Below are 15,421 nucleotides of genomic sequence, written 5' to 3' on the forward strand. Positions count from 1 at the left end.
TTTCTCTCTTTCATGTATGTTTTTTTATACAATTGAAACGGAAAATACACATACTAAGCATTTAAATTAAGTTCAGTACTAAAAAAAAAAAAAAGAAAAGAAAGACATGCAATCATGAAAACTATCACCATTACCTGAATTTCTTGTGCTTACTGTGAGAGCGTGCCTGCACAGTAATGTTAGTGTGTGGTTATAAGTAGGCAGGGTCTTAAATGTGATTTGCCAAATGATGTGTGATGTAATGTATTTTCATTTACATAATACCGTTTTTATCGGAGCATAACAAGGCCTGCATATTGTGAACTGTAAATACTGAGAGAATGCAGGACTATCTAAATCAAGTGTTCTGGCCATATACAAAAAGTAAAAAGAAGTTGTGAATGTCTCACAGCAGAGGACAGGTGGCGCTGTTGCACCCATGAATAAGCAGAAATGCTGCTCTGTGTTTTGCTGTGTGTCACACAGAATACACTGACCTGATTTTAAGTCGCAGGGCTCTGTATGTCCTCCGTTATGGAGGTTTCTAAGGATATTAATCTGCTGTGAGCTGAAATTGATCATACTTTGGAAAAAATACATACTTTAATTGTGTGTTACCATTGCCTTCCTGCCTCTCAGGAGAGGGGAGGGGGGCGGTTATTCAGCATCTCTCAGCCTCCGCCCGCCTCTGTGCTCTGTCCAAAGCGCTGGGGCGCAGACCGACAGGGGGACTGACAGAGCCACACGGAGAGAGGGGCGATGGCCGCCGATGGAGAATGCGGGGAATCGGTGGATCAGTACCGGGCCGAGTTGGAGCGTCTCACCCAGGAACTGACCGAGGCGAACCGGGAGAAGATCCGGGCTGCGGAGTGCGGTCTGGTGGTGCTGGAGGAGAACCAGGCGCTGAAGCAGAAGTATGCAGACCTGGAGATCGATCAGGAGACTCTCAGGAAGGAGCTGGAGCAATTACAGGAGGTACTGTAAGAGAAGGGGCCTCTGTTGCTTTTTTTTTGGCACTGTGGCGAGGAAAGCGCACTGCGGGCAGGTGTTGATCCGCTTCATCCTCACAGCGGGGGTCCACCCAACGCTAATGTATCCTTATGTGATCTCCAGGGTCCCGAACTAATTGAGAAATAGTAGCATTGCACAGAATTTAGTTTTAAACCCATCAGTGTATACTCTCATAATGCTATAGAATGCATCCCATGAATAAGTCATCATGTCAAAAGTTGAATAATGAATGATGTTTCTATGCAATGAATATATAGGCAGCAGGACATTGCACATATTGCAAGCTCAGGACTTTGCAGGAACACACCCCACACCTCCCACCCAATTGTGTTTCATTGTTTCAAGATTCCTTCCCCGTGTGTGCATGGCAACAGTCATTAACTTCCATGCAACTCTGCTCAGCATTTTCGGGTTTGCCAAGATCTTTTTCTCACAGAAATCCCTCAGTAATTGGATCTTCAGAGTTGTCCACTACAGTTTGGCTCAGTTGTTCACAAGATAAGGATTTTTTTTGCCAAGAACGTAGGAAGATACGAGGGCTTTTAGACATAGTTTAAGGATGCAGGTTTTCAAATTACACAGATGCTTACTTCTGTACCAAAATGCTGTGGTGTTTATGCATTATTATGTATACAATCTGAGGGTCTACGACTTTAAAAGTTAAAAAAAAGAATTGGGAAAAGTGCTGCGTGGTCAAGCCTGAATATGGTTGTTTATACATTCCGTTTTTATGCATATAATAACAAGAGGTGGATGCTGACAGGGCTTAGAACTCAAGGTTGCTTATGGAGATGCTATAGAGCCGAGAGGGGAGATAAGGGCTGAAGGCTACCTTTTGTGTGTGTGTCTGTGAGGGAGAAAGAAAGGGGGAGAGACAGAAGCTCTTTACTGCCAACTTTCATCACCATTCACTCTCATCATTATTTGCACAGTGTCATGACTAATCATGACTGTAGCAGGCGGTTTGTTAAAAGATAAAAGTCACAGAGTCACCAAAGACACTTGAGAAAGTATTAACTTTTTTATAATGAGGAGAGGTTTAAAAATGTAGATTCCGAAATCCTTTTGATAAATGCCATTTTAAGTGTTGCCATTTAATGGCACTACACCAATGTCACATTATTAGCACGAGCCATGTTTATTTATTCTTCAAGTTTTAGCAACAAGGAGATTGAAAATGCGTTACATAAAACATTGAAATAGAGAATACCAAGAGTACAGCCCACATGAAATAAAAAAGGTGTAAAATACTGGAACAAATGTTACAGTGCAGTGTAAAGAAAATTATAGTTATTTAGTTTTTAAAAAGGTAGAAGCAAACAGAAACAGCTTTACAAAAAAAACTTGTTGTAGCAGAACTGAATTGTTTGTCCTTTCATCTCACATTCACATGTCATTAAAAGTTATTTAGTCAGCAAGGCCTTTAATGATTTAAGTAGAGTAGTCACTGTGGTCTAGTATCTGCCTTCATTAAGTCCTCTACCTAATCTAGTTTTATCCTCTTCTTAAACAGTTAACTATTGTTTATACAAATGGCTAACAGAGAGATCTTACAGTAGATATGTGTAATCTACCAGTATTAAAAATCTTTGGATACATGAACAAATATTGATCAAGATTAACATGCTCATATATGAATGACACCACTGCCTTGTTACATTCTGCAATGATGGTTACTTATTTACATATTCCGTTTTCTTCTTCGTGCCCTTTTATTCCTCCGCTAGTCAAGATTTGTTGTCTTTAATCACATGCAGAATCAGAAGATCTTTGTGCAGCTCATAGCAGCATGTCAAAATAAAGAGTCTGATACAGCTGGCACCAGAGCAGGGTCCTGCTGATATCTCACACTTATGGATTATAGGATGATGGGTGAGGTGGCAGTTGATGGGGGAGGATATGATGAGATAGAAAAGAGAAGGAAGAGGAAATATACAGAGTTAGGCTGTGTAGGAGGAGGATTCAGGGGAAAGTATTATGAAACGAAATATATTTAGATGCCAGAAGAGGAAACAAGAGGCAAAGAGTCTGACTTTGAAGGAATTAAATCCTCAATTTCCTTCTAAACTTTAAGATACGATACACCAAAGAGATCACATTTTCCAGAAGGGTGGATAGGCCTACTTACAATTATTCTTGTAGTTGATTAATCTACCAATTGATCATTTGGTTTATAAAATGTCTGAAAGTATTGAGAAATGTACCTCAGTTTTTCAAAGTCCAAAATTACGTCCTTAATGTCTTGTTTTGTTTTTGTTTTGCACTTCAATAAGATATAAATTAAAGAAAGTGTAACATTTCCATATTTGAGAGGCTAAAAACTGCATTTAAGGCTATTTTGCATGAAAGATTACTTGAATGTTTAATTCATTTTCTAATTACTTACGCGATCTTTTATACAAATTTCTGGATATTTCTCAGTGTCAGAGGATCATGTTGTCACTTAACATAAAATATGGTGTTTTGAGCCTCTTCATAAATATCTCACTTACTTTTGCATCATTTTTAAATCCTGTGTCGTAAAACTTTTCATAGCTCTAAAAATGTCAGCTGTAACTCTGCCTTTACAGCAGCGGTGCTCTTTGTTGTGATCTGTCATCCATTAACGTCTGCACCCATTGTATTCTCTGCTTCCCCACCTGCCTGTCTGTCCATCCAACCATTTGTCTCTCTTTCTCTCGCCTGAGAGGTAACATTTTCCGGAGGTGATATTACTTCCACCAAAAAACATGTCCTACCTCCTATCTGTCTGTCCCACTTTTATGAATGTGAGACTGCTTGGCAGAGTGCAAACCTGCCACTACAATAACATCACATCTACTCCCGCCAAAGAGAGGTAAATAATAAAACAGCATTGAAACAGCAAATGGATATTGGAATTGCTTCTGGGACTGAGTGGCCTAGGTAGCCCTGAAATACTGAGTTATTCTGATGAAAGACAAAAACTCAATCTCACCATACACCTTTACGCCTAAAGCATGTGTTTTCATTGATTTGTTTATGTCTTTGTGTGTGCAGGCGTGCAAGTGCAAGCTGGCCAGATTTGCATGTGTGTTCTTTCTGCGTGTTTGCATAATGTTCTCTGGTGATACATATGTTCCTCATGTAAGCCTACTTGTCGTCTGCCCCCAGTCCAAGTCCCAGTTGGTTGACGACAACACACACACACACACACACACACACACACACACACACACACACACACACACACACACACACACACACACACACACACACACACACACACACACACACACACACAGGGGGGGGGTGCCAAAGCGATGGTAAAAGAAAAATTATAATAAAATAAAATTGGTATTTTCTTTATGTTTCTGCTGTTGTGCGTTTCTAAATAGTTTCTGCATTTCCTTATGCTAGAGAAAGGCGCCCTATCTCATAGGATTCCATCATAGAATTTTTACATAGAAGAGGGAGCAAGATGGATAAAGAAAAAAAGCTGTCGGAGGCTGAAAATAGGAAAAGAAAGAGGGAAAAGGAGATGGCATGTCAAGGGATGCGACAACAGTTAAATAATGGTGAAAGGCAACAGGTAGGATGATTTAAAGTGTGACGTGACAAAAGCTTCATTATTGTTAACAGAGAGGGTTCTAAAGGATCTTTGCTTGTAGGATTACTTTTGCACTTTAAAGTATTATGTTGCCATTGGTTATAATGATAATGTTAATGTTTGTAACTGTTTATTATTTAATTATGGTAGGCCTATAGTGGCTGATATACTTTAAAATAAACCCTTATTCTTTAAAGCCCATACATGATGATGTCCGGCAGACTTATTTATTTATTATTACTATTTTTTTTTTTTTTTTTTGCATACCCCCCTGACACTGGGTAGCTGCGCCCCTGCACACAAACACACTCACACACACACACACACACACACACACACACACACACACACACACACACATACACACACACACACACACACACACACACACACACACACACACACACACATTCACACATGCTGTTACTAGACTAATTCAATCACTCTGTATCAAACTGTTGATATTTATTGACAACCACATCAAATGACACCCAGCAATGATGGTACAAGCAAGCAGAACAATACATCGTCCAGTCTAAATCTGAGCTGCAAGTAACAATTTATTCTATTAATCGATTAAGCTATCAATTATCTGAACCTATGGGGACATTTTCAAATATTCCATTTTCACTGACCAGAAATCCAAATCCCACAGAGAGTAATTCCTTTTCACATTGACATTTTTCGTAACTCTTTAAAAAAAGACTTGAACTATTAATTGATCATTTCAAAAGTTGCGGAATCATTTCCTAAAATACATTGCCGCTTTGTTTGTCTCTGCAATGAGACATTAGAAAAAATCCAAAGTAACACTGCATTGACCAAACATTCACATTTCAACTGGTGCTGTCCATCACTGCAATGTGTGTGCACAAGCTGTAAACACATCTTTACTGTCTGTAGGCCAAAGCAAAAGTCTGTATGCTTCGAGCGTGTTTAGTTGTTAAAGCAGAAGTATTTTTTTGCTCTGTAGCGTTTTCTCCCCTCCTATATATTTTCCCTTTACCCAACTCTCTCCCTCAGCATCCCTTCCCATCTCTCGTGTCACTCTCTCTCCTTCCTTGATTCCCTGTGTGTGTGTATGTACTGTATGTCTCTGGATAGCTGCCTAAGCAGTGAAGGAGACACCATTAGCCCCTGGTTCTGGCTTGTTAGTGCTGTCTCTGGGCAGATCAACCTCAGATAGGACACAGTGAGGGGCAGAAGAAGGAGGATGTCGCCACTGCAGAGCGGGAAGGGCAGCGTGTTCATATGGCTCAGAGTGATGTTTCATTACAGTGTCAAGCTAGATTTAGAGCACTTTCATTTGGCAAGTAATAGGGTCATTTTATTTCGTGATTAATTAAACTAAATAATTAGTTTGTTTTGTAAATAACTCCATAATCAAAAAGTAGTTTTAATCCCATGTAAAGAAAACATACCATGTCATCCAGGCAACTGATTTCAGCTTCTGTCGTAACACGTATTTTCAGCCTCTTTAAATTACAAGATTGCAGATAAATTGACATTTGTGCTATGTTGAGATCTGGCAGCAGTTCACAGGTCAGTTCTGTTCTCAATGCTGTATGCTGAGAAATATGCCAAAAGAAATCTACATCAGTTTCTTCACAGGGTAACTTGAAATACCTGAATAGAACGATTCAGTCATGATTCATCAGGTCAGCATGAGATGCAAGACTGTTTTTATATTTCCTGCGGCTGTCTAGTCATCTTTTGTCTTCACACTGTCTGCACACATTTTACATTCAATAGTATTTGCTGCCAATGAACTTAGATGTTGTGCAAGTTGCTGTTTGCAGTAAGCATTGTGCATTAATGTTGGATTTTTTAAACGGCAAAAATATCTGATTAATTTCAAAGAGAGTTATTGCAAACACTGCTAAAACTCAACCTTTTTGTGTTATTGCCAATGTTAAAGGAATAGTTAGAGATGTTTAGGAACTACAGCTATTCCATTTTTTCCTGAGAATTACATAGGTAGATGTGTTTAACTCCAAAGGGGTTTACATTTCATTTAAAGGGAGTCTACTTCAGCTTATTGTCTTTAAGTGTATATTTTCAGATGCTCAACATACTAGATATTCAACAAGATGCTAAGTAAGCTGTAGAGGTTTTTTTTTTTACTTATAGACTGTGCCTTCTTGTCACTGCTTCCAGTCTTATGCCAAGCTAAGCTTATTCTAAACTAAACTCACTCCTGCCACCGCTAGCATAAAACGCTGTATCTTTATTACTCTAAAATGCATATTGCCAAAGGTCAAACTACTTTTTTAAGGATATCATGCATAGCAAGGACAATATTCCAAGACGAAGGCAACAACACAAACGTTTTGTTCTAAATATATTATTTTTTTTAATTACAACCAGGTGACCCTAAAACTGTATTATTGTTTTTGAAAACCTTGTCCTGAAGCGTATGCAATTGTATAGGTTGTGAAGTATGCTATAAAAGTGCTTCATTCTCCAGCTGTCATATTCAGAAAAAGCAACCACTATCCTGCAGATGATTGATTTACTGTTTCCCATTCCCACTGGGATTTGCTCTGCAGTAAATATTTGCATAAGTAACGGTAATATCAAGCGACTGCTCGGTCACATCAGGCGCCGGTAATGAGGGTATGAAGCTGTTGCCTGACTTGTCCTCCTTGAGAGTGAATTATGAAGCCCAGTGAAGGACCTGTCAATGTCACACGGGTTTGAAAAACTTTTTATTAAAAAAAACAAAAAACTAAATTCATAGAAATAACACAGAATCCATTTGAGAATAGGAGTTACATTTACAGAAGTGTTAAACATGTTTTCCTATCCATCTATTTGAAGCTGCAGGTGCAAGACTTTGGATCAGTGGAGTAAGAGTGTTGTCCTGGAGTGTTGCTTCTTTGTGGGATGATGATTCATCAATGAATACAAGGATAAGCAAAACTTGAATTCCTCTAAACATTTATTAACTTTTTGATAAAATACTCAGTACACCATGGTGTGTTTGACCGGGCCCTCAATTCAGGGAAAACAATTGCGAAAGAGGGCAGCTGTGATTGTAAATCAATCTGTCCAGAGCGAGAAGAAAGGATGCATTACAGGTTTCTCTCCCCCCTGCTCCTCAGTCCCCCCTGCTTACTTCTCTTTTACATAAGCTGGCTTTCAAGGGAGGGCAGTAAACATGTTTTAAGGGGCTGAATCAATATCTCATGAGATGGTGTTGCTCCCTTCTTTCAGTTTTTGTGCTTTACACCATCCCCCTCCTCACCGATACAATGCATGTTGGTAAAACACATCTGAGAGATTTGCTGTAATTTTCTCAAAGTGGATAAAACAGAAAACAGCTGTTGTGTTCACACCTTGTGTCTACTGGATTGAAGTCAGCCATGAAAAAAAGCCAAATCAAGTTTAACAGAACTTTATTAGAAAATTAGCCCTCTCAAGAAAAGTGGTGTAAATCCAAAGTTATGTCATGATACTATGCTGTATTTCTTTATTGAATTACGGTATGATATTTGCGGATTTTGAAGTCTGCCACGAGACATTTTCTAACTAATTCAATTCATAACCATATGATCGATTTGAGACTATATCATACGCCCATGTAACACATAAAGCTAGACTTATACCAACCCTCAAAGCGCAAGTAAAATATGATTTGCAATTCCATTACTAGGCTGTTCCAGAAAGATCGATAACATTCTTGATAAAAAAATGAAATGGAAACTAGACCTCCGGTTGTTCACCATTATATGTCAAATGTTCGGTTCGGAATTTTAAACTAAGGTGTATCTTAAAGATGGTGATATAGTGTTTACATTTTTGTTTTATTTTTATGTATGTATATGTATGCAACAACAACATCATGACAAACTCCTCGTATGTGTACAACTAATTGGCAATAAACCTGTTTCTGATTATGCTATGTGTCGATGTTTTTAGTTTGCATCAGTAATATTTACTTCTTTATCACTGAATCAATATATCCATATATCGTTACAAACGTACACGAGAATTGTGTCTTTAAAGTCATTTTGGTTATTTTAATATTGTTCTCCTTGAAATGCCATTGTTGTTTGTAGAGGATAATTTGTCCGCTGTGGTGGTGTTGACCTGTGACCTTAGCAACAGGCTCAGGGATGCGGTGGAGCATGTAGATAAGGACCTGTCTGCCCTTGTGTTTGGCCCCTGTTGTTTATATGGGTTTATGTGTGTGTTTTGTCAGGACCTGAAGGGAAGGTCATATGTCTTTGTTGTTGAGTCACACACCAGGACCACTTTTCCTGCATGTGTGTGGCACTTCCTATTGTTTTTTTTTCTCTCTCTAGTGTCTGTATGTGTAGCAGCGGAGGTGGGTGGGGCTTGGCTGCGGATGTTGTGATTGAGACTAGTAAGGAGGGGTGGCAGGATAGAGAATGGTGGTGGGGATTCCAGCCCATCAGTCGGGTCTCTTTGTTGTTTCAGGTTGTTATATTAGTGTTGACTTGACAGAACATAGTGTTTAGGGAGAAAGAAACTGGAGGCTGAATATGGAATGATTAACAGAATTCAAAGGGATACATTATTACACCCAGGTTTTTCATTCTGTCCCTTATTCTTTTCTTCTGTCCCTGTTTCTGATATGTCATGATCCTCACATGAATAACAACAGTACGCAATGAATCAGTTCCCTCAGCAGAGACACTTTGGGCCCCTCCCAGCCCTGCATAGATCATGTTTTTCAGAAAGCTCCTTTTTGCTGCAGTGAAATTCAGTAGTTGCTCAGAGGGAAGAGGGAACAGGACTCCCCTGCCTGCGGGCTGCTGTATTGATTAGTCGTGCACTTTAGCTGTGTGTGCTGCAAACTCTGAAAGCATAGCAAAAAAAGCAGCCTGTCCTCCAAAGGAAAACTTTTGTTTTTGCAACCCAAACGTCTTCCTCGTGTGAATTTAACAGCTATGGTTGTGCCATTTGCTGCTTATATTTAATGTTATTGTTTGAGTTTTTTTTAAAGCAGTGCATTGAAGCATCACTGATTTCAGTAATTCAGCTTTTTGTGTCTAGACAGAGCCATTTAGTTTCAGCTGCAGTCTTCTCTCTTATCATCTCTGCATGAAGGGGAAAGAGTAGCCTCCCATCTAGATGACCAGAGGCCATTATTTATCCAGCACTGATGTAGAGCATGATCCTCCAAAGTCCAAGCCTATCCCCCCCACCATCACAATTACAGTGCACATACTCAAAGGCACGCATGAGCACGTGCACACCAAAACATGCAGTTATAATGGTTGTGCGACACAGAATCAGGGTCAGAGGATCTGTCTTTGTCAGGTTGACGTTATTAAGGGCCGTATAGGATTAGACAGGTTTTAAATCATCCCATAGTTAACCTATTTAATGAACCCCATCCTCCATCACAAGAGAGTTGATGTCAAGTTAGATTGTTAAACAAAGAGTAAAGAGTGGTCCAGCTTGTGCCACATTAGGAAAATAGCTGCCTGACTCCATTTTTGTTGTATTATTAACAAAGCAATAGTTTTTTAACATCAATAATCTGTCTGGTACTTTGGTAATTTATAAATAAATGCAAGAAAATTAAGAAAAATGCATTACCATTTCAAAGAGACTCGGGTGACTGACCTCTATTGGGGTTGGCCCCATAGGTTTCTGGAGAGCTATTTTGAAGCTCTCAATGTTGGTGGCAATAGATTACCATGAAAATATGTACACACATCCATAATCCCCAGAGGAAGAACCACTAAATACCACTGACATGTTTAAGTTTTCTTTACCCACAAGAAATACTTCTACAATATGATCCGGCAACACATTTGTTGACATTTACAATTCTAATGTTTTTTGTGGGGAAAGCATGACGTTTTTCTTTTATCAGGTAGAAATTTTATATTGCTCAATACTTGCAATGCTTATTGCAATTGTTGCTACATTTCCAATTGCCTGAGCTTTACTTTTTGTTTAGTGCTGAAAACCAAATGTAAGCATACAAAGCTGCTAAGATAATGAACATAGTAAACATTACATTTAAGCAAATTGTGTCATTGTGACACAAATCATTGTGAGTAAACATACAGAAAGAAATAGTTGAGCTTAATATCTGCCTCACAGAGCTCTTAGTCTGTGATCCTTCAAAGTCCTTTGTTTGGAGTTAAACAATTCAGTAATCAAGCCGAACAAGTTAAATCCTCAAATGCTTTTAGTACTTTCCTATGTGAATTCAGTTCCCATATCCATGTCATGATATGTGAAGTAAATAGCGTATAGTCCTTATGTTAAAAAGGGAGTCGAATTCTTGCTAGGGAAAAAGCAGAATGAGAAGGAACAACAATGTTTGGACATAGATAAGAGACCCAAACTCAGAGGAGTGGCATCTCTAAGACTTCCATGTGCCTGATGAATTGCCAGCACTGACATCACCTCAGCAGCTTGTACGAGGATTCCCACAGGTCTGCGGGTTTGGCATGGAGGCTCTACTGTGCTGCACAAAAGCACTGAGTCACCCAGAGGCCCCATGTATCAACACTAAGAGGGTCACTGTGTGCAGACCAGCCTTTCGATGTAGTCTGTGTTTGTCTGGCTACGCGGAGACCTCTTTAACAGCAGAGACCCACAACAGAGTGAGGAAACAATGTTATCAGTTGAATCCGTCTCCTGTCGTTCTCTCTCTTATGTGCCTCTGGCTGCAACTGGCACAGAATAGCAATCAGCCTGTGAGCTTTGAAACACTTACTTATGAAATCTTCGCTCTCTAAGCAAACCTGACTTATATGGTCTTATGTTCCTTGTCCCATGGAACACTTCAACCACTTCTTTGTGTAATTGTATTACATGACAATATTCAGTCAAACAAATGAAAAAAAGGAAAAATACTCAGTCAACCAAAAATGAATTTGTTAACATTTTGTTACATTTTGTCAAAATATACAACATTTAATGTTTTTTCCAAATTATTTATCTTGAGTTTTCATCTGAATATGAAAGTGAATATTTGCTCGGTTTCGTTGTCTTTGATTGTAGCAAAGTATCTTTGGGTTTTAAAATTGCTTGTAAGAAAACACAAGACATATAAATGTAATATATATATATATATATATATATATATATATATATACAGTATATATATATACAGTATATATAAGCAGTTTTCTCAATATTTGGTTGACATCCATAACATCTTGAAGCAAGAAAACATTAGGGTTTATTATCAAGTCAACTACTACAACTGTGAAAAAGGTAATTATTGGTAGATCAAGAAGGAGAGATTTTATGTGAAATGTTATTTTGGTATGTTTCCCCTTTGGGTGTTTTGTTTGTTGCTTGATAAATAAATCAATTATTTCTGTCTGTCTTCATTTCTTTCCTCTTTCCTTCTTTCTGTCTTTCTGTGTCGGATAATCTGGGAACTCTGCATTAAAGCCTCATCTCCTCCTTCTCACTCACTATTTTTCTATTTTCCATTTCAACCCGATGACTGTTGTGCTCTGCAAACAAATGGCAGTTGTCAGGGATGAATACCAGTGAAGTGCAAGTTTGTTTGTGCCTGCAGTTATTTTTTTGTAATCGTGTGCTGGAATAGCCTTAAGGTTAGACCATGTGTTGGTTGACTTGCTACAGAACTCCTGCAGGGCACATTACCAAGCAGAGAGAGAGAAGCATTTGACACAGTTACAGCTGGTCCAGTTTGTGCAGTTTTTTCTTTCTTTTTTGCCCTTCCCGTATGCTCACTCACATCAGAGATTGCTGTTTAAACGCAAAACCTAAAATACTGTGCTCCTCTATATAATGACATCCTTAAAAAAAATAGTTTGGCTTTCACATCGAGGCAGCAGTGATTTGTTCACTTTCCCCCTGGGTTAGCGTGTGGTAATGACCGTAGATAATATGAATGGACTAAGGATAAGAGCAGAATGTAAGGAAGGATTCAAGGAGAAAAGAAAAATACAGAAAAAGTCATTTGTGATCCAACAAATCGTACTCCCAGCTGCCTCTCTGTCTACCAATTCAATGTCTATTCACGCAAAGACTGAGCAAACATAAGTGATAGGCTTTCTGGGAAATAATCCAGGCGTCTTTCTTATCAGAAGCCGACTTGAGCCAAATTTAATCACTTTAACAAGCCACATCTTTTAAACTAAACCATGCTGTCCTCTGGCAGACCTTTCAGATTCAGGCAGCGTGCACTGTTCACATTGTGTTGGTGAGAAAGCGACAGATGTGACGCTATTGTGAATTTGTCGTCACTGGCAGGGATTTTCCACTGTTAGGCACATTTAGGCGTTTTTCAGCCATTATCCTGCATTATAGATTTTTTTATCCTCCAGTGTCAGCATAATAGCATATTGTCATCAGAGGAATAATAGGCTTTCCTGAGCTAAATGGCATTTCAGTTAGGAGGATTAAAAAGCAGGGCAGTTCGTAGTTACCCTCTTCACTCTCTATAAAGCACTCATATCAAACCGGCTCAGTGTTTATGTAGACTGTAATTCATATAAGAGCCAAAGCTGGAAAGTCAATTTAAGGATTTCAATGGCGCTGTAGAATATTCCTGGCTATTTAGCATTATAACATTGAGCTATTATTTTATTAATTGGATTCTTATATAATTTTCAAGACAGGAAATAATGTATTGAATGCAAACAGAGCTCAGATTTTAACACCCGTTGCTGTGTTTATTCCAATTTATTTTCCTTGTTTTATTTGTTAAGTTTGTTCGTGTGACTGACCTCCATTATTGCTGGGCTGTGATTACCCAGCTTCCCCTTGCTCGTGAAAATGTGCTTGTGTGTTTTTATAGATGACAGATCTCTTGACTTGGCACTTTTCCCTGTGACTGAGACGCACATGGGGACATTTCTGTGTCCTTGTCAGAGGATGAAATATGCCAGGGCAATGTTTCCCATAAACCTGATTCAGTGGCACCTCATGAATATGGGTTTTAATTACATCAGTGTGTCTTTAGGATTCTATATTTACTAAACTGAAAAAAAGTGCTTTGAGTATAGAAAGTTCTTTAACCTCTCTCTGGTTTGGTGTCAGCCAAAGCCTAACTTCTGATGGATTTTAAAAACATACAGATTTTAAAAATACATCTGCTTTTTAATATTTTCTATGGCTTTAAAGGTTGCTTTCTAGAGTAGGAAAAAAGTACCCTGGGGATGTCATCGGGGTCTTTTCAGCATGGACTGGGGACATTTTAACCAGCAAACTGGAAGTGGAATGTTTGAAAGAAGTTGGCTTTTATGCAAAGCAAACAGCAATATCCAAGTCTGAAAAGTAATACCAATGTAAGTTGCCTTACACCTGCAATCTTTCTAATGGCTAGCAGGGTACAAATCCACTGGTGGCAAAAGGAAGTCCAAGTCTATTAGAAAATCAACCTTTTTGCTGATGACTTTATAGGCTTTGTAAATGAGGGTCGCAGTTAGGGTGAATTAGACGATAAAGCAGCTTTCAGAGAGGCACTATTGGGTTGAATGGTGCTAAAGGATTTGGAGTGTGACTCACACTAGATAATTCAATTATGGATGTGGCAGCCCCTGTTGCTTCTGACCATTTGATTTTAAATCTGTGTTGGGGTTTTTCATTACTTTATGTACATGCAGTACTAAATGACTTGAGCAACCCCTTTAAGACACATATTGTAGCTGGAAACTCAACTTGTTCTTCCTGCTTACTGCTTGCAGGCTTGTTTATTGCAGTCTAACATGTCTTTTTCCAAATGGTTGAGTAAGAATAGAATCTTGTGTGTTTGTATTTTGTCCTCTCACCTCAGGCTGTTGTGTGTTTATACTGGAGTTTGATATGTTGCATGCTGCCTCTTCCATTTGGAGCAGTTATTTTGTTGCTGCTGTGTTTTTTCTTTTTAATTAATTATTTCACTTGGTCTCAAACACTCTTGATAGTGCCGTGGCATGCTTTATGACAACATCCAGCAAGAGAATAACAAAGTGAAAGACATGCTGCAGCAAGGAACAATCTTCTACTCTCAATCACACACAGACACACACAGACACACACACACACACACACACACACACACACACACACACACACACACACATACACACACACACACACACACACACACGCACACACACACACCGGTCTCTTCATGATTCTGACAGCTGGGCGGCTTCTCAGCAGCAGTCCTACATGTCTCTCTCCATGGTACTGAAATCCCTGATGTGGTTGGCTGGGCCGACCATCTGGACATCAGTGTGTGTCTCCTTTTGTGTGTACGAGTATTGGTGTGTGTTAGTGTTTTTCATACACATTTTTCTAATACCCTGATTTCTGCTCAACTTATCAAAATGTTGCTGTAGCAGACAGAGATTAGAGCTCTGCGAGATGGCTTTAGGTTGATATTTAAATTAAACTTGTGATCCAGATTTAAGGCTGTCCTGTCTCAAATTGAGCAATGAAAATGGCCCATTTTCTCATATTGTGCTTTCATATATATTCAGTATCATTTTAATTCATTTTCCAACTGTACAACGAAATAATTAAGGATGTTCTGTGTCACCATTTAATTATTAATATATTGAGTAATCCTTTAATTAAAATCCACCCTAATTAGCACTTGACTTAAACAAGGTCACATAAATAGATCACAACACAACTTGTATTTGTGTTTGCCTGTGTCCAATATAATCAAGCCTAGACCTCTTGGCATATAAAGATTACTGTAAATACACTTGTTTTTAAAGTGTATTCTGCTGGATATGTCCACTTAATCATGAACGTTTGCTGGTGATTAATTGCTGATGTATAAATAGTTCACTCTCCTTCTAGGAGTCTGTAAAAATAAATTTGTAGTGTACACATACCCACAGGTCCTCCCCTGACTCCTAATTAGGAGCTGCAACAGGGAAGGATTTTAAGGTTGCA

General features: G+C 38.8%; 1 protein-coding gene across 4 annotated transcripts in view; it reads left to right on the top strand.

Moving 5' to 3' along the window:
• The first annotated feature begins 598 nt into the window (after positions 1-598).
• The window catches only part of bicd1a (bicaudal D homolog 1a), a 33,891-nt gene continuing 19,068 nt past the window's right edge, over positions 599-15,421 (top strand). For all 4 annotated transcript variants that reach the window (XM_063898440.1, XM_063898457.1, XM_063898447.1 and 1 more), the window contains exon 1: positions 599-954. In XM_063898440.1, coding sequence (XP_063754510.1) covers positions 739-954 — 216 coding nt within the window. In that variant the 5' untranslated portion in view covers positions 599-738. The remainder of the gene's footprint in view (positions 955-15,421) is intronic.

This window comes from Eleginops maclovinus, chromosome 2 (assembly GCF_036324505.1).
Source record: "Eleginops maclovinus isolate JMC-PN-2008 ecotype Puerto Natales chromosome 2, JC_Emac_rtc_rv5, whole genome shotgun sequence".
NCBI lineage: Eukaryota > Metazoa > Chordata > Actinopteri > Perciformes > Eleginopidae > Eleginops > Eleginops maclovinus.